The sequence below is a fragment of the Eucyclogobius newberryi genome, unplaced genomic scaffold, assembly GCF_026437365.1.
Source record: "Eucyclogobius newberryi isolate DKJ021-1_F unplaced genomic scaffold, fEucNew1.0.hap1 SCAF_4, whole genome shotgun sequence".
Classification (NCBI taxonomy): domain Eukaryota; kingdom Metazoa; phylum Chordata; class Actinopteri; order Gobiiformes; family Gobiidae; genus Eucyclogobius; species Eucyclogobius newberryi.
The window spans coordinates 17,048,569-17,068,039 of record NW_027316056.1 but is presented as its reverse complement, the minus strand read 5'-3'; the positions used below and the strand labels follow the sequence as shown (position 1 = coordinate 17,068,039).

General features: G+C 40.5%; 2 protein-coding genes across 3 annotated transcripts; both read right to left on the bottom strand.

Annotated features, from left to right (window-relative positions):
- Positions 1 to 391: 391 nt before the first annotated feature.
- cpz (carboxypeptidase Z) lies at positions 392 to 6,444 on the bottom strand. 2 transcript variants are annotated; one of them, XM_072462888.1, is made up of 13 exons: positions 6,180 to 6,444; positions 5,906 to 5,938; positions 5,517 to 5,568; positions 4,975 to 5,297; positions 4,018 to 4,233; positions 3,616 to 3,851; positions 2,159 to 2,320; positions 1,870 to 2,028; positions 1,336 to 1,471; positions 1,109 to 1,248; positions 930 to 1,029; positions 687 to 832; positions 392 to 608 (listed from the first exon to the last, which is right to left on the bottom strand). In XM_072462888.1, exons 1-13 carry the CDS (start codon positions 6,262 to 6,264, stop codon positions 408 to 410), a joined length of 1,989 nt encoding a protein of 662 aa, XP_072318989.1. In that variant the 5' UTR covers positions 6,265 to 6,444; the 3' UTR covers positions 392 to 407. The 2 variants fall into 2 exon arrangements, with proteins under 2 accessions (XP_072318989.1, XP_072318990.1); XM_072462889.1 differs by having other exon boundaries at positions 3,655 to 3,851.
- A 219-nt stretch (positions 6,445 to 6,663) lies between these two features.
- On the bottom strand, positions 6,664 to 10,789 carry gpr78a (G protein-coupled receptor 78a). Its single transcript, XM_072462890.1, has 3 exons — positions 9,707 to 10,789; positions 9,512 to 9,625; positions 6,664 to 7,349 (listed from the first exon to the last, which is right to left on the bottom strand). Exons 1-3 carry the CDS (start codon positions 10,378 to 10,380, stop codon positions 7,097 to 7,099), a joined length of 1,041 nt encoding a protein of 346 aa, XP_072318991.1. The 5' UTR covers positions 10,381 to 10,789; the 3' UTR covers positions 6,664 to 7,096.
- Positions 10,790 to 19,471: the final 8,682 nt, after the last annotated feature.

The following is a 19,471-nucleotide window of genomic DNA, read 5'->3' as shown; positions in this document are numbered from 1 at the left end:
TCCAACAAAAGGGTCTTATTTTTCTTCAATAAATACCATATGACCTTTTAATGTAACCACACACCAAAAACAACAACAACAACAACAACAAAATTAAGCCTGATGAAAGTAAAATGTTTTATTCCCAAAACAACCACTACCGTCCCTCCAGTTTACAGATTGAGAACCCCTCACTGTTCAACTTGGTAAGCAAATCCTTGTTTATTATTCCCAGCCATTTAAAAAAAAAATCCCAAAAAGCTGCCATGGCAAGTAGCCCTACATGTGCATTATAAGTAACCAGATTGTACTGGTAAGTGCAACACTTTTAACTATGTGTGTATCTTTGCCTCTAGGACAGTCCATTATGCTAATGCAAAGCGGTGGTTGTTTTTAAACTTCATGGTGAAAACAGGGGAAAATTGGGCCTAAACGTGTCGGAGAAGCCAGTTTGGAGGCGTGATTCCAGACTGGGAGAAGTAGTTCCACCACCATGGTTTCTCCCGTCTCTCTAGCTCCTCTCCGAGACCCGGCTCTGTAACTCGATCAAACTGATTGTACGGGTCAAATCTGTCCCACGTGTCCTCTGTTGGGAAGAAGTGGTCATCAATGTCGGGCTCCAGGGGGATCTACACAAAGTTTGAAGTCAAATTATGAGAAAACGTAAATGCACTTATAGTATAGTTCACTGAAGATGCTGCAAATACCTTTTCCAAGACAAAATCCACACGTCCTGCTTTGTTCATGTTGTGTGGTATGTGGACCCTCTTGGTGACCTTGGAATAGCCTTTTGCTGTGGCAGTCAAGATGTGGGTCCCAGGGTTCAATAAGCGCCAGTAGTCTCCATCTTCAGCTGAAAGAAGAGAGTGATATTAGCCACTAGTTTAACATATCAGGGTGATACACGGTTTAGTTTACTGCACTACTTCAATGGGAAAAAATCTACTTACCTGTTGTTACATCTTTCCTGATTCCCCGGACAGATATTGTTGCACCTTTTATTCCATTGCCATTAAGCTCTCGCACAACTCCCTTCACGCCTCTATGGACCTGTTTCAACGCAAAAGTAGCAGGTCAAATGCACAAAAGCGCCCACAAACCATGCTACTTTCTGTGTTTTTTGACTTACTGACTCGAGAAATCCAAACAGTGATTCCTTGTTTCTTTTCCACTCCGAGTACAGCTCCACCTCGGACGGGAATTTGTCACAGCCAAGCTCCACTGTGATCTCAAAGCAATTTGTGTGCAAGTAATTAAAGTCTGACATGCCTTTAGATGAAAAAAAGACACATTCAATTATATGAGTTATTATATAAGAGTATTTTTGGAGAGTTAAATAATGTTTCTTTGTCTCACCACCAGCAAAACTGTACCACAGAGCTCCATTGATGATGCCTCTGGTCCGGTGAAAAGAGGACCCGCATCTGTCCGTGTCATTGTTAGACATTGTGGAGTGGGCATCAGCATAGGTACGCGCCAGGTGTTTGAAAACCTGAGTGTTGGAACGATACATCATGAAACCCAAAGATGAGTACGTGTGCTTGATCTGACCATTCAGTGACAGTACAATAACCATAACAACTATTAAAGTTAGTCATAAACAGCAAACAAGTGGGCTTAGACAGTATTAGGGCAGTGATTCTAAACCAGGGGTATGCGAACACTTACTAAGTGGTATCTGGAATGGTTTTCAGATTTAAAAAGATTCAATTGGATAGTATTTGTATAAAAAAAAGAGTACATTTTACCTCTATAAGAAGGTTTTGGAGAATGTCGGACATAAATATCGTTAAAGCAACAAATTATAAAAGTACTAATTGCCCACGCGCTCCTAAAGTCACAGGTTTATTTGCTTGGTAGACAAGGTTGACAAAGGTTAGACCCGTGAACCTGTTCGTCTGGTGTGGGTGAGAATATCCTCTCCTCATGAGGGTGTCTGGAGAAGTCAAAGGGGTAAGAGACCACCAGCTCTCCTCCGTGAAGACTGGCAGACTGCACAAAAGGCAGAGACCGAATCCACTTCATCACTGCATAAGTCTCTGGCGCCACCTACAGTCCAAAAGGAGATATTACATTCGGAAAAACTGATGCACAATCAATGACTCTGATGTGGAAGCTCAAAAAAGTGTCCTTCTACTACATGTATGATGAGAGAAAGTTCAGAACAATGCCCTTATACCTTGCCAAACCAGTAGGCGTCAGGGATGGGGATGTGGTCGGTGCGGTAGTGTCTGCTACGACGGTTCCTGTAGTAGACGGAGGTGAGGTCGGGGAAGTTTCTGTTCAGGTCAATGTTCTGTGCGTTGGTCCGACCATTCGTCCAGCCATTGAGCAAGTGTCCCTGAAGCAAGGGTAATTCAACACAACTGGGTATATCAGAAGCATAGACATATTAGTAGTAACACTCTTAGTAATCACCATGAGCAGGGACACAACATTAGTACACAAATAGACACAGTTACTTATTAATTCCATTGTTAACATAAAGACAAGACAACATATCCGTCATTAGCTCAAGCAACATTTGGGCACATGCAGCAACAACTGTTTATGTGAAGTAAACGGTTTAAAAGCTGTTGTAAAGCAAATATGAGGCTTAGTGAAATAAATGTGCATGCCAGGTGAATACTATAGGTCCAGTGTTTCAATTATTTTTCTGTCACACAAAAATAAATAAACCCGACAGCATCTTGACAGCCGACTTTCATGTGTCTAGGATGAGAAATGGGATTAAGTCCGGACATGCAGTGTGTAGGCTTTAGATTCAACTGTGTATACTCTTCAGTCACATGCTCATTCACCCACTCACTCAGCATTAAGAGTTGTCAAAATATCGATTACCAGAAAATTATTGCTACTGAAAGAAGGAATCAAAACTACAAATTCATTTTAAGGAGAAAAAAAACATATATATACCGGTAAAAATAGACCTTTTTGGCTTCAGAAGATTCAGAAGCGTTTTAATTGATCTAAGAACTATAAGACCACATGGTAATATTTAAAAATATGTGTTATTTTGGGTTGAAAATGACATTGTATTGTCCAAAAAATGAACTGTGGTTTCAAAATCAGTAGCAAGTAGCCTTTCACTCCAACAACATTAATGTTGTCTTCTTTTGATATGTCCAAAAAACGTAGGATCTTTTTACAAACAATTGTTTAATAAATGTAATTACCAATGTGTTTTTGCTGCTATCTGCGAGAAATCTGCTGAACTGTCCCCTGCCGTGGTGATGAGCCGCAACACAAGGTAATTACATCTCCTAACTTATGGACCAAGCCTTTTTTTTCAGTTTCTTAATCAAATGTTAGTACCATGACAACATTATTCAAATTGATAAACTGAACTGGCTGAAAAAGTCATGCTCAAAGCTGAAAGAAACAGCCATTCACCTGAACAACTGCCATATAACAATGACAAATGGCAGGCAGACACGATAGAGGCAGAAGAATACACATTCACTTTTCAATGCCATAAATACTATATCATATTAACATCTAAATGCAACATTTTGCAATGTGATTTTACAAATATCAAATCATATATTTCATAAATGTGTTTCCTTCTTTCACCTCCAGCAGTTCATTGAGAGCGGATATCATTGGTTTGTCTTGTGTGTTGTTAACAATATTTACTTCATGGTTGCTGAGCTCCGGGTCACTGCTATCTTCTACCTCAGAGGCAGCGAGCTCGTATCCATCAGGGTTCATGGAGGCCAGCATGTGGATGCGTGTGGTGTTGATGAGGGTCTGGATGCGTTGGTTTCCCAGGACGTACTCTGAGCACAAGTACTGGGCCAGATATAACAGCAGCTGACGACCCAAAACCTCATTACCGTGCATGTTGCCGACCAGCTTGACCTCTGGCTCCACTATGACGCAAACAGAACATTGGAAGGACAAAAAGACAACAACACAACTTATCTATCCAGCTATTTATCCTCATAATCCTCATCCATTGTATTTATTATGATAGAATATTGTGTAATGATGTAAACCAGCCATTGGAATACATAATGCTGTTGTTATTGTACCCACATAACTCATGTCTCCCTGGGTTGTTGGAGAACTCAATAACCAGTAGATCTCGGCCTTCAGTGCTGCGCCCGATGCTGTAGACATGGGAGATGTGGGAGCACTTGGCTGCAGTTCTTCTGAGGAGGTTGTACATCTGGGCGTTGGATGTGTACGTGAACTGGATGATGGTGCTGGGTTCCTCTGGAGAAAGACTGGACAGGGCTAGCTCCTGTCTGGCTAGAAGTAGAACAAAGAAGAGAAGAGGGACTCAAAATCTGTAGTCATGAGAAAGAACAAAGTGCAAAATAAAGTATACTCATAACTTGTCAAGTGCGGCGACTGCTACAAAACATTTACTTCTTCAGATTGTTCAGAAAATAAAGGGTACCACAAAATGCTTATGAGTATGCTATCTATGATTTGGCATAGGTTGACATTATCTCTCTATTCCCAGATGCAGATAGACACAAAGAGTACAATTGCCCCCTACAAGTTGTAAAGCTACTAAAATGTCTTGGTGGAAACCCACTTAAGGTGGAGAGTCCGCCACCTGCCTGTAAGGGGCAGCAGGTGCCCTCAGGCCATTGCAGGTCGGCTCTGTGGAAAAGCCCGATTTAGGTATGTTTTTTCCAAGGTTTCGCTGAATTCCCCGAAAACACCTTGAGTGAAATGAATATAGAAAAAGACAGACTTTTTTTTTTTCTAAACTGTGAAACATTCCAGGAAAGCAAAGACATATGTATGGAGACAAGCAAATAGTGTAAGAGACCCACATATATATATATATATATATATATATATATATATATATATATATATATATATATATATATATATATATATATATATATATATATATATATATAATATGTCAGAAAAGGAATGCAAATTCATTTAAAAATAATTACTCAAATCTTACTCAAATCTTAACCTAGAACACATTTCATTTATTCAGAAACCAATGAAAGTAAACCATACCTCTCAGTCCAGCCAAAGGATCAAAGCAGCCCTCCTGATCACTGGCAAAGAATCGGTCACAGTCGAGGAAGTAGGGCCAGGCCATTTCGATTGCCTCAAATGCATGAGCACAGTCCTTCCTCAGAGCCTCACACGATCTGCGACATGGTTTGATCATCCGACTGTTTTGACACGGAGGGGCCAGTATGGAGCAGCCAACCAGGCGGATCTCAGGAGAACATTCCCCATTCAATAAGCCATGAATGACACTCAGGAGGAGGTACTCTGCTCCTGATTCTGCCTCTGCTCGAGTCCGGTGTCCCAGGATGTTTGGGAATATGGTTCTAAAATCATTGCAAACATAGTAGGAAGAGCATATCAATATGTAAGCTTTTTTTGTGTGTGTGTGTGTGTGTGTGTGTATGTGTTTACATACACACACACTCACACACACTCACACACACGCACGCGCGCGCCATACATATACATATACATATACCATTATAGTATATATAGTACATACCATTATATACCATATATTAGAACCAGACCCCAAAACACACCTTGAGTACTCCAGATCAGTGCAGTAGCCCAGATTCATTTCTGTGCATGATGCTGGAGAAAGAAAAAGAGACTAAATCTATATCATATGGCAACTGCACATATAAATCAGTACAATATACTTGAGTTATGTAGCATGTGGTGCAATGAATTCTGAAGTAGAAAATCCTGATCTAACAGAAGTATAGTCAGCCTTCATGTGTTCCTCAGAAGGAAAACTTGTCACATCCTGCACTGGTATTTCCTGTTCCTCAGGAGAACAAGACCTTTGTGTCACAGAGGTCAATGGTAAATAATGACCTGAAACCCCCTAAGCTCCCCGGTGCTCTGCATGTTTGCTAAATATATCATGTCTACTGGAAAAACATCAGAGCAACAATGAAATACTTACGTTTTTCTTCAAACACATAATTGCTGCATCTCCCTGAGAAATAAAAACAAACATGACTATGAACACTAGGAGGCGACATAAATCTCAACTCATGCAAACGATTGATCTCAGAACACAACATAAAGGCTATACAACAGTGATGTGACAAGTAAACAATGTGTTTAATAAAGAACATATTCACTATTATACTCAAGTAAACGATTAATTATGTGCTAGTCATTTTGTCCACATTGCACAAGCACAAGAGTTGAGCCTTCAGTGACATTTACCGTACCAAAGACCTCATCTTCCGGAGCGCACTGGGGAGCAGACCGACTCTCCGTCCACAGAGAAAACAGCAGCAGAACTCCTAAAAGCATGTTGTGGCTGTGCAGTCAGACTGACTTCTGTAGCGTGTGATGTGGCAGAGGAAGCCAGTTGTTCTGAGTCTTCGGCTCCAAAGCTGATAATTACCTCCCGCCGCTGGGAAAGTTCCTTCCTTTGTGCGCACAGAGCATCCCTGACCCAGAGAAGCGGTGCGCCCCACGATTACAGCGCAGAGATCAAATTACACTGCGCTGCTTTTGCCTGAATGAGAGAATCTAAGGACACGAGACTGCAGCAGGGCAGCAGGGCAGACTGCTTTTTATTGATTCATGGTCATCATTTCATTTACAGGCAGCAGAAGTTTCAAAGTTATAAATATATATACATTTAATATTTTCAAGATTACCACAACATCCAATCATCCATTTATCCATCCAAACATTTAGTTTAATGTGGTGATGCCATTATAAATCAGTTTCCCTGTGTCAAAACTGCACTCAATACAAGTTAAGCTAGAGTTGAATAAATATTGTTCAGTTTCACAGAAACATGAAGAGCAATCTCTTTGCCACAGACACAGTGTTACTTCAAACATACATTTAGAGATAATAATAGAGTGTGTGCCCTGCTTCACATGTGGATTGTAATCCTTGGCATTGCCTCGACAGGCAAACAGCCCTCTGGAAAAACCTGAAGAATTCAGACAGTTACAGGCCAAAGTACATTGTTTTGTGTCTGTAACAGTCTCCCCATGAAAGCACTGTGGCAAGAGTCAAGCACAAAGTGGCCCCAAGAAAGGCACTTCTCTGAGGCTAACTCTGACCTTTGACCCTGCTGCAGAAGGGGCATATTTAAATCCCTTGAGTCGTTAAAAACTTGAAACTCTCAAGTACAAGCAGTTTTAGTCACATAGTTGTCCTCAGTGGTGTCCAGGGTGCTGCTGTGAGTGCTGTGGACAGACAGGCTGTAGTGGTCTTGCCTCAGGACTCTGCAGATGACGCTGACCAGAGCTCTCCTGTACTGCTGCCTCAGGAGACAGTACACAAACGGGTCTGTGGAGGCCTTGGCATATGACAGACATTTTGACGAGATGCCCCAGTATCTAGGGATGTGCACTGAGGGAAACAGCTCCACCAGTCTGCAAAACAAGAATAGAAGTTTTCATTACAGAAAAAAATTACTGCTGGCCTGTGGCCTAATCACTGCAAATGTTCGAGGTGAACTTCCCAAACCATTTACACTACGACTGCAGGCAAATTCCATGGTCAATAACTTAATACACTCAATGAATTTCTACAATCATGTCATCCCCCAGGCAAGATTTTGGATTATATTTATATTTATATTGAATATTTAAATATTGAATATTAATATACCCTCAGATAATGGTCATGAGCTTTGGGTAATGACCAAAAGGACAGGATCGCGGATACAATTGATCAAAATGAGTTTCCCCATTATTGTTTTTTTTTTCACTATGATATTTTAGTTTGCTTCTTAACTTTAGTTTGATAACTCTAGTTTATCTGCTCATCGGTTGCATGTAACAAAAGTAATTTCCCCTTAGAGATGAATAAAAGTAATTTGGATTCTGATTTCTTGCATCAGAACAAGGAAAGACCATAATAACAAATATTCAGTGTCTCTGCTCATCTTCAACCACAAACACACATCAACACTGCAGCGCCTGCTCTGATCTCTGGCCAGAGCTATGAGAATATGTGGATTGCATTTAGCTGTTTTTAAATCAGGCTTTGTACAAAATATTTATCTAAAATTATAGTAAAACTGTGTTAAAAACTAATATAGTAACACATACTTGGGTAATACATTTTTAGCCATGTAACTGTACTTTTATTTGAGTCAGTATTTTCAGTAGTCTACTCTTTCCACTTGGTAGAAAAAGCTTCAGTTGTAGTCATCTGGACTCAGTTAGAAAAAATAGACGTTTCGACTCTCATCCAAGAGTCATTGTCAATAAAAGAATTTAGATCGAGAACTCCGATATTAATACTGTTCTGTGGTAAGACCCGCCCATTGGGCGGAGCCTTCCTGAAGTAGAAAGAGTTGTTTGTTTCAACAGAAACTCCCCCCTTGTATCTACCGAGCTAGCCTATTCAGAATTTTAATGGGCTATTAGAATCCTCTTTGTCTTTGTGAGACCCTGGCTCAACCACCCTGAGTACCTGATTAGCATCTAAATGTCCTGGTCCTGGTCCTCTACCTTTCCAGGGGTTCAGTATACCATTATAGATACCAGGAAGATTGAATCTTAGCCCTCCATTCCTGTTTAAAGAAGGTCTTTCTTTTTTAACAAAAATAGCTTCCTTGACTCCTCTTTCAAACCATCTTTTCTCCCTGCTTAAAACCTTCACCTCACCGTCTTCAAACGAGTGATTAGAGGCTTCAAGATGGAGATGCACGGCGCTCTGAGGTCCTGAACTTGTATTTCTTCTGTGCTGATAGAGCCTCTTGTGTAGAGGCTGTTTCGTCTCACCTATGTACCGTTCTTTACAGCTTTCTTCACTGCATTGGATCGAATAAACTACATTGCTCTGTTTTTGAGTCGGCAACTTGTCCTTAGGATGAACCAGTTTTTGTCTTAAAGTGTTTCCTGGTTTAAAATAAACAGGGACTTCGTGTTGTCTAAAAATTCTCTGCAGTTTTTCCGACAGGCCAGACACATAAGGGATAGAAACACCCTTCCTTCTCTGTTCAGTTTCCCTTTTGTCCTGCTTCTTGGTTCTCTTCACTCTGTTGAGAGCCCAAGCGGGGTAACCACAGGCTGAGAGGGCATTTCGGACATGTTTTTCCTCTTTCTTCTTGCCCTCTGAGCTGGTGGGCACACCTTGAGCTCTGTGTTGTAAGGTTCTGATCACTCCCAGCTTGTGCTGTAGTGGGTGGTTGGAACCAAAGAGCAGATACTGGTCCGTGTGTGTAGGTTTCCTATATACTTCTATTTGGAGTTTCCCGTCCTCTCCTCTGATCGTGGAACAATCAAGAAAGGCCAAGCGATTCTCCTTAGCGTCTTCTCTTGTCTCTTGTCTCTCGTCTTACCACAGAACAGTATTAATATCGGAGTTCTCGATCTAAATTCTTTTATTGACAATGACTCTTGGATGAGAGTCGAAACGTCTATTTTTTCTAACTGAGTCCAGATGACTACAACTGAAGCTTTTTCTACTATGGAACACGCCTGGACGAATGAGGGATTACACCGACATCTTTCCACTTGGGTAATTCTACATCTTTGTCAGACTGTTACAGAAACTACTGGGCTCACAACAAACCGGATATTACCTTGTTATTACATACGGTGAGAAGAAAAAGATGAAAGACCCGATAAAGATGAAAATCTTCTTGGTGGCGCGTTGTTTCCTCTTTTTCTGCTGGGCTAAACACCGCTCCTTTACACTGACAAACGTAACGTTATCGCATTAATATTGCACAGTGAATCCTCAGAAACAAAATCACATTGCATCATATTCAATTTACCTTGGATGGATGTCGACCAGAAGGAGAAGAGTCTGCACTGTGATGACATCTATTCTCTTGCAATGAAATCTGGCGACACGTAAAACTTTGACGTAGGCAAAGCAGAGGACGAGGAGGCAAAGCACGAAGCTGCTGCCGTGAAAAAGGGCGGTGAAAGTTGCAAAGGTGCTCCTCGGTGAACTCGCCTTTGTGCCCGGGCGCACGGTGCAGGATGCGTACGTGTGGCTGAATCCGCCGCAGTCCATGAGAAGTTGTGTCAGGGAGAAAGTCCCCGAGTGCAGCCAGGAGTACGCCAGAATGAGGAGCGCGTCTTTGTAGCGCATCTTACTGGAGTAACTCAGAGGGAACACCACAGCTATCCACCTGTCCATGCTCAGCGCAGCCATGCTCAACATGGCATTAGTGGTGAGGAACGTCTCTGCAAACGCCACCCCCTGACAGAGCAAGTCCCCAAATGGCTTATGGCCTTCAGCCACACCAAGGAAAGTGGTGGGCATGTTAATGACAGTTAGAAGGATGTTGGAGAAGGATAGGTTTAGGATAAAGATGCCGGGGACGTGGGACCTGAGCTCGGTGCTTTGCATAAAACATAGCACGACCGAGAAATTGGTCAAGAGAGAAACGACCGCTATGACCACGATGGACACTTGAAGTAGAAACTCCGGGATGCTCATCCTTGTGCAAGCTGTTAGACGGAAAGATGCGCTGGAGAATCCGCCATGCTCTCCCAGCAGCTGCTGCCACTACCGGTGGGCACTTTCAGCGCACATGCCACACGCGCACCAGTGCGGAGCGCTGTCCAGAGTGCTGAAAGGTCCGTGCTGAAAGGTCCAACATGTCTGTCTACAGACGTGATTCTTCCTTTCCTGTACTTTCTAATAGCCTGTTCCGTTTGTTGAAAGAAGTACAATTGATGTCTTGGATGCCCAAGTGCTCTGTGTTTACATTTGATCATGCGCACTGGCTGCTCCTCCTCTCTCACTATAGTGCCGTGCGCCCTGCACGTGCAGTCAATTGCTGGCTCATGTGACGCGGCAAGAACAATATTCATGCAAGCACGAGTTAATATCTGAGGTGTCATATTATAAGAATCAAGTTATGCTACAAAACAACAACAGTGATGCCTTAAGCGGGTTGAATGTAGTATTCTGTCACAGTACTGCTGGCATGTGAAGTACTATATATGATCCTTAACCACATTACTTAAATTGAAGTAATTCAGAATATAGAGCAGAGGCATTAACTGGGTTAAGTCAGGTTCAAACCTGACTATGTCAGGTTCAAACCAGTTGAACCTAATCAAGGCATTGATTAACCCATTTAAACCAGCACATAGAGACAAAGGGGGTAACCAGTACTAAAACGGTACTAAACCGGGTATGTGTATTGTTGGCCTTGCTGCGCGAGTGTGTGAATGCGTGGGTTAGTTTTGAATTATCATGTGCACATCATATGCATGTTTGTGTAAGGGCATGGAGGTGGATCTACAGTTTCAGATGTTGTTTCTAAACCTGTCCCCATAAGCAGCCATTTCTATTCAATCATTAACAGGTACTTAGAAGATTAGAGTTCATGCCCAATAAGCTGGTTGTCAATCCTTAGAGGATGTGTGTGTGTGTGTGTGTGTGTGTGTGTGTGTGTGTGTGTGTGTGTGTGTGTGTGTGTGTGTGTGTGTGTGTGTGTGTGTGTGTGTGTGTGTGTGCGTGCGTGCGTGCGTGTGTGCGTGTGCGTGTGCGTGTGCTGGCTTTTTGCAGTTGGTGGATGGGAAATCCTTTTGTGATGAGAAGGAGAGAGGGGGGAGGAATGACCGTGGAGAAAAGCCAGAAGGAACACTTCTAATGGTCACATGTTTCCTTTGGGTTGGTGGGGCCAGAGAAACTGTTATGCAAGAGACAGGCAGAGTGCTAAAGGGATAAACACTTAGGAGTATAGAGCCCCGTTTGCAGCAAGGTAGTAGACGGGGTAGGTCCCACATCGCTCTCAGCCACAGCCACCTCGACTCTGCAACTCTGTTTACGCCAATTACCCATAGTCGCCATAATTCCCATAGTCCTCGCCAGCACAATATGGAGCTACTTATTATCATAAGACTGGCTTCATAACCTGTCTGCTACTTTCATTGCACTCAAGTTAACCTTTCTAAACATCAGTGTAGCACATAAGTGGAAAATCTTGTTTTCTAATTATTATTTGAAAAATATTTATTGACTTCAAAACATAGGTTGGTCTGCATGTGCACCACATCTCTACCACTCGTGTGTATTTAAGGTGTGGTTGTCTTGTTACATTTTATATTGATTCAAATGTGTGAATAAACGGCATGGATTTTTAAGATTCAGTTGAAAGTTTGCACCATCTGCATTTCCTCCTTAAAATTAACATCCGTTTTAATGAAATATCTTTAGAGCTGAAATCAGTCAGTGATGTCATGTGATTACTCAATTAATTTATAAAATTCCATAAAGAGTGTGATGTAATGACAATGTGGACCTCAGCAATAATGAGATAATGAGTCGAGTGTGGCGGAATGTGTGAAAAAACCCTGAACATTCTTCACACAAAATCTTTCCTGTGTGACCCATTAAATGGATTATAAAATATAGAAAAATGATATTAGCTTGTATTTAAGTAGTACACATAAAAAACACCTACACACATTAATGCTATAACGATGCATGAAATTGAGTGTAAGGTTCTCCAATCCAATAGAGTGGAAGTGGAGTATGTGAGGAATGTGTGAACTAATGATGAAATATGTTCTATATATATGTGCACATTTAACACCAGCTCTTCTTAATATGTGACAAAAAATTATGTAATACCTAGTCGGTCAAGATATTATAAATCAGTTTTAATCTGTTCACTCTCTTCAGCCAAAATCTTCCTCGCACAAGACCCAGAGATAGGATGGTATGAGGTGAGGCAGCCCCCACATCCACAAACCACACATTCTATAGGAAGATAAAAGATGAGATGAAAGACCATAACGAAAGGATGAAGGGAACAGATACAAAGTACAAATGTCACAGCAGAGCGTGGGAGTGGTGTATAAAGAGGTCTTGAGCCCCAAATCTACAGGGCAGAGATGCATGGCTCCTGAACGCTAACGCTTGTAGACGCTCACATGTTCAGCCACACAGATCCTCCTCTCACTGCCTGTTCAGCTCACTCGCCCTCACGTGCCAGCAGAGAGGCAGGCTGACGGAGCAGCCAGCAGCGGCGTGTGAGCATAACAGGCAGAGACAGGCTAGATTTGCATGATGTATACCGGGAATCAACTAGATATAAGAGTTACAGGGGGAAAACAGGGTAATTGTAGGTTAAAATACACAGAGGTGTTGGTTTAGACATACTGTACCATGTGAAAATGGGCATGCTTAGTTTTGAAAATGGTGAACTAATACGGTTATTTAAAAAAATGTGTGTACTCATTTAAAGCGTTGACATACATTTGCCTCATAGGAGTGGGATGAGACACAATTCCAACAAGACAAGACAAAACACAAGATTGGTCCACAAATTTCATTTTTGCTGTAATTGAAACTTTTCAGGAACCAGAGGTGGGCAGTCACATTTAGTTCAGTCACTTTTGTTGTTTTCAGACAGCATACTTTTACTCAATATCTACTTAATATCTTTCCTATACTAGTACCAGTAGTCGTACTTACTTCCCACTGTGAGTAAGTCTACAAGATACAATATAAATTATTTGAACATTTGTGTTTCTTGCACCGCTCTGCTTTCTCATTTCTGTGATCTATACTTTGAAAATAGCAGATTTGGGGTCTTATAATTTGTACTTTCAATTAAATCAACTTCAAAATGATCCAGAAAGTCCAGACTGTAGCTCTTACAGTTACTCTTGCTCTTTGATGAGAGTTCCTCCAACATTCTTCCTTGATCCATTTCTTGGACCACTTCATACTTTTCCTTTAGTTAACATTTGTTGGCTACTTTACCCACATCTGTCCTGTCAAGAATTTACCCACATTTAACCCCTTTATTGTCCAAAAATCTCTTTATTTGCTTTATGTGTGCACATCTTGTAGCACGAGATCTTATCCCATCCTTACTACCTCAGGATGTAAATGTCAACATAAAGATACATGTTACAATAGTGTAATTTCACAAGATGTTATAAAGATAATTACCATAATACTTCAACACCATGTTATATGACATTATTTGTATACAAAGCACAAGTTAGGTCTAAGGGAAACAATGGCTTCTTGGATGGATGATAGAAGTTTAAGCTCTGAACAAGAACAAAGGCTTCAGTTCCAAGTATTATTTCTATCTGCAACCAATTAGAGTAATGCTGTGGCAAACCTGGCAAGGACCCCTAGTCATTCTTCTAACTCTGCTTATTAGGCTGTGCACTGTTACCATAATAGAACAAAAACGATCACTTCATTCTTCAAATTGCACTTAGAGCATAAACAGTGAATGAAGGCAGTGATTTTCTGTAAGACACCACTGCCTTGTTACACTTGGCTAGTTCCTTGTTTACTTCCACACAAGCTCCCTACAGATGTGTCCTGTCTCCTTTTCAAAGTGTTGGAATCTTTGGAGCGATGTAATCCACCTTCTCCAATCAAAAAAATGTTTACGAGCAAAAGCAGCAGCCTTGGCTTTTCACTGCCAGTGTAAAAGAATTTGTAACCAACAAACATGGAATATTCTTTATCCCGGTGAAACGCCTGTAGTCATCAAAATACTGCCAGCTCTCCGTGTGGTTTCCAGTAGGCTCATTAAACCAGGTATACAGCCAGCAGTAGGCCGCAATTACTTCACTTCTTTCCAAACACATACAATATAATATAGTGAAACGCTGCTTATGGACACCCACACAAGGGTCATGAGATGAAAAAATGTGCTGAATTATTCAAACTGCAGTGAAATGCCTCTCTAACAACACAGGGGAGCAGAGGGAGAAGGCAACGGCTTAGAAACGAGAAAAATGACAAACAGATCAACACTGGCAAAATCCTCCTTTGACTTGCTTTTCTGCAGAAGTGCGGCTGTGTGCAAAGGGAACATCCACTTTCAGCGAGTTCTACTCAGAGCATGAAGACGAAGCAGCTCAAATCTCAAAGACAACCAAACATTTCATAGATGTGCAGCCGCTTTTTGCTGAGATCATTTGTACTGCAGTGAGAGGAGGGTTTGTGGAACAGGAATATAATCTACTCAAACTGTTTACTTAGTTTCAAGAGAGGATGACTGTGAAAATATTGGTGTACGTTAGTATTCTGATGTTTCTGCAGGGAAGTTGTAGATTAAGTTTTCAAGAAACCAGTAACATGCATGTCAACTTGGCAACTACATTTACCTACAGTGAATTAACATGATTTAACATGTTTGAATGATTCACTTACATTTTTGTATTACTTACATTTACTTATACAGGGCCTGTTTTATAATAACTGTAACCTGTTAACACTATACACAAAACATAAAAAACACAATGGACAACAATTAAACAAAAGCTGTACAATTTAACTTCAATTCTTATTCCATTAAAACCATGAAGCTGTGTGTGCAGCCATTCTCTCCAGTGTGAGGGTGATTGTTCCACCTTTCTGGGGGAAAAACAAAACAAAACGGAAGGCCATCTTTCCAACCCCAGAAAGATCATTGTGAGCGTGTCCAATAGTTGAAACAATTGACATTTAAGAGCGGGGAAAAGTAATAGGGACATTTTCCACATAGCGACTTTTCAATGAATAAAAGGCAATGTTGCTCTCTGCGAACCGCAAGAGATGGCCAACCAACCTTTGATATAAAGACATGTGAATGAGATACATGTCACCAGTTATACGCACAAGGCACTGTGGTAAACTGAATCAAGAGGGTTCAGAGGAGAGGAGGAAGCATGCATGTAAATAATGCCACAATAATCAAATATAGACATAATTAACGATTGTAAAAGACAAACCAAATGTACTCCTAAATAAAAAGCCAATTTCACACCTCAGCTTCTTGGTAAGGTATTTCACATGAACATTAAAGAAGAGTTTGGTTTGCTGTAATTTACTTCAAGAGTGTAAATAATGAGCGGAACTGTCAAACGTTTTTACCCTGAGAACATCATCCACTTTTTAAGTGGATGATGTTTTAAACAGGTTTACGGGTTAGAAACTGCCTGAAGATTTCCATTGGCTTTTCCAGGGGTTGATCTGACTCTGTACATTATTGTGTCATCAACATGAATGTGGACTAAAATCAAGATGAGAGAGGTTCAAACATATTTTCTGTATAAAGTAAAAAAGAAGAGGTCCTAAAACGGACCCTTGTGGAACACCTTTAGTAACATTACGCAGTTCAGATCTTAGACTGTTCGAAATAACTGTATATTCTTTCCTGGCAAAAAAGCGGTCGGAAAGATTGTCAAGACCAATAGTGGACAGTTTGTGCAGCAATACCCCGTGGTCCACCATGTCAAATGCCTTTGATAAAATCAACCATAAGTGTAGCACAATGCTGTCAGCAATCAAGGCTGTTTGAAATGTAATTTATAACCACAGATGTGGCGATCACTGCACTATGATCTGACATAAATCCATCTTCTTCTGGCTGAAGAATGTTATGCACAGCGAGAAACGATTGCACTTGTTCACTCACTATCGCTTCTGTAATTTGAATGTCAACCAAGCGACTAACTCACCATTGTGCAGAGTCTTTGAAAGTCATATTTTCTTTGACAGAAAATACACAAGTAGAAACCTACACAAGTAAAGAGAAAAGCCATTAGATAATTAGAAAATAGATAGCTTTTGTGAGGATTATACACACAGCTTATTGCTTAGACTTGTAAATGCAGAAAGACTAATAAATAAGGAAGGCCACAGTGTCCTCTACAATTTTGTCAGTTCATTTTCACTTTTTTTATAGTTGGAAATGCTGAAGTCATCACAGGAGACTTGTCTTTGGTTACAGAATAAAAGAGTGCACCCGAAAAGTGTGAAAGAGAGAAGACAAGGTGAAAGTAATAACTGGGGAGCACAGAGGAGGACAGACTGGAAAGGACTAGAACAGGAGAGAAAATCTGACACGTCTCTTCCACTTTCACAAGGACACACACTGGCAAAGTCCTTCATCGTGGCAGAAGAACAGAGAGTGCCAGCAATTTAAGCAGCTTTCACAATAATGACATTCTGAAGCCATTTTGAACAAAAAGTTTTGAAAATGAAAAAACACAAAGGAAGAACATGATTGATGATTTTCTGTCCTAATATTTGGTGGTTCTATGCATACCATGTTACGCAGTACACAAAACAACTAATAAAGCTACCACAATCAACCGGAATAATCCTGACAAGTCAAACACTAAAATAATAGTGGACTACCGGTAGTTTTTTAATCAAAAATGAGAAACATTGTTTTTGCATTAGAATATTCTTTTTCTTCTTTTTTCTCGGGACCAACCCCTCTATTTTTTACCGGGTGAACATTGACGAAAAGCCACGAAAATTTGCAAACCTCTATAACCTCTCTACATTCTTCTCTACTTTTTCTAAAATTAAAAAAATTGGAACCCCCAAAAGTTTTTCCAAATGTCATATTTTAACAATCTCCTCCTGGGACGTTGGTCCAAACTGAAATTTGAACATGTTTACACTTTATACTATTACTAACTCCTCCTAGGGCGTTAGCCAAATTAGCCTACAATTTGGTGAGACTCATCTTCAGGAGTGGGCCATCAAACGTTATCCAAACGTTCTTTGAGTATGTCGGTGTTCTTTGAGTAGCGCAGCTGGCAATTTTCCCTCAAATTTTTCAGTGAAACTTTCCGGACACAATGATGCTCCCCCTTCCTTTCCTAATTGGAAAGGAAGGGGGAGAAGGCGTGATTGCGCCACGGTTTCGGCAGTAGGTGTAATACGTGTTGCACACCATTTTCTAATTTCTACTTATTGAACTACATTTAATTAGACTACATCTATTTTTAAATGTCCCTGTATTAATTCATATTTAATAACTTAAATGAAACTACATGTCATGACCCTCTGAGCGCTTACATGTTGGATTGTGTTTTATTGTGAGGCCACAGTAGCCCTGGTCAGCTCTGACTCATGCGGTGGGAGTCAGACAGATGGAAGCAGTTAGGCCTTAACTGCTGTAACTCCACACTTCTCTAATACGCCCAATCTGTGCTGCTACAGGCCATGTGCCATGACCAGTGACTCCTATGTTTCACCCTAATATCATTAGGAACTGTAGATTTATGAAGAAAACAATATCGTCACTGCTACTGTCTAAAAAATTGCAGTATCTGGTTCAGTGCATAAAGTCTCAATGCCTTGATGTTGGACTAGGGTACAGCTGTTCCATCTTGTTTTCCATCCTCTCTTTATGAATCTCTGCCTATTTAATTGTTTATTTACAAAAATGCAAGTTGATTAAATTACATTATAAAAGCCATGAAATAAAAGACAAAAAAGACCCAAGGGAAACAAGACCCATGAACAAAGACTTAACTAATAATGAATACATAGTTTATTAAGAATGATTCAGGCTTAGTAACTATTTAATTAAAGGGTAATGGTTTTATTTAGTTATTAAGCTTGAACAATTCTTACACACAGTTTGTTCATTATGATCTGAGTCTTTCTTCATGCTTTATTAAGGCTAATTAAGGTGTATTTTCTTTTCTTTTTTTAAATACAGGAACCTTTTGTAAATACAATAATTTCACAAAAGAAGCTTCATACTAATTTCAGCCAAAGCTAGTTTCAAGCTAGTTTCTGCAGACCCGGACACATTAGCAACACAATTAAATTACATTACATTAATAAATGAATTCCGTAAAACCAAGCAGTCTCTCACTATGTTACTGAAAACATCAAACTATTCAACATTTAAAATGACGGAAGTACGACATTAGAAATGACTATATAGGCCTACATTCCAATATACCAAATGCAAATACAATCTCAGTGCTGACAGCGCCGACTGTTCTACAATCACATGAGAATTCCCTCAGGCCAGACCAGAGCCTCTGTGGGAGCTTCAGTCTGTGCAATGGCAGCATTTGAGTTTGGGGACCTACTGTGCCTATACCACTACTGTTTCATGGATGTCACTGTGTAAATGTGTTTGTTGATTAGTGAATGTAAAGTAACTGTCTGTATAAAGTGATCATGTACCGTTCATTTCTGTTCTCTGCACTCTTAGTCTGTAACATGTATGACGGGGCACTGACGAAAGTGGAAGTCAGTGGGAGGTGAGGTCAGCCATGGCTCACAGTTTGACATTAGACCACAAAATTTGTCCATGGAGGGTGTTGAGTTCACGTCATATCACATTTTACATCGCACATTACAATATAAATTGGATCATCTTTATGTTTTATGGAATTACAAGAATCAATGGGTTTCAGAGTGAACAATTCAACATACATTATATCTTTTGAATGTGTAAAGTCCTCAAATATCACCAAAAAACAGTTCCCACCCCCATATTTATTTCATATTTATATAATCAAGTGCCTATTCGCCAGCTCACTGTGTTCTCACTGTGCTCTCATAAATTCTGTAATATCCTAATCATTTATTTTTCCATTTACCAATGCTTCAGCTATTGGTATTCAATATTTAAGCATTTCTCATTCTGCTTCTCACATGGAGCTCAGTTTACCTCACGTGCTGCGCTGGTGCCACGTCAGACAATGCTCATACAGCATACGCCATCTACTGGTCGTGTTGTAGACGCACAAGACCTGGTGCCATGAGGATCGACATGAAGACATACTGTTTTTTTATT

Bases quoted from the DNA above. Each gene is read 5' to 3' on its own strand.
- cpz (XM_072462888.1), bottom strand. From the start codon at position 6,264: ATGCTTTTAGGAGTTCTGCTGCTGTTTTCTCTGTGGACGGAGAGTCGG. The intron at 5,569-5,905 runs GTAAGTATTTCA...TTCTTTCTCCAG, and splicing joins TTATGTGTTTGAAGAAAAAC to CATCATGCACAGAAATGAAT. The intron at 5,298-5,516 runs GTGTGTTTTGGG...CAATGATTTTAG, and splicing joins ACTGATCTGGAGTACTCAAG to AACCATATTCCCAAACATCC.
- gpr78a (XM_072462890.1), bottom strand. From the start codon at position 10,380: ATGAGCATCCCGGAGTTTCTACTTCAAGTGTCCATCGTGGTCATAGCG. The intron at 9,626-9,706 runs GTAAATTGAATA...TACGTTTGTCAG, and splicing joins CTGGTCGACATCCATCCAAG to TGTAAAGGAGCGGTGTTTAG. The intron at 7,350-9,511 runs GTAATATCCGGT...CTTGTTTTGCAG, and splicing joins TCACCGTATGTAATAACAAG to ACTGGTGGAGCTGTTTCCCT.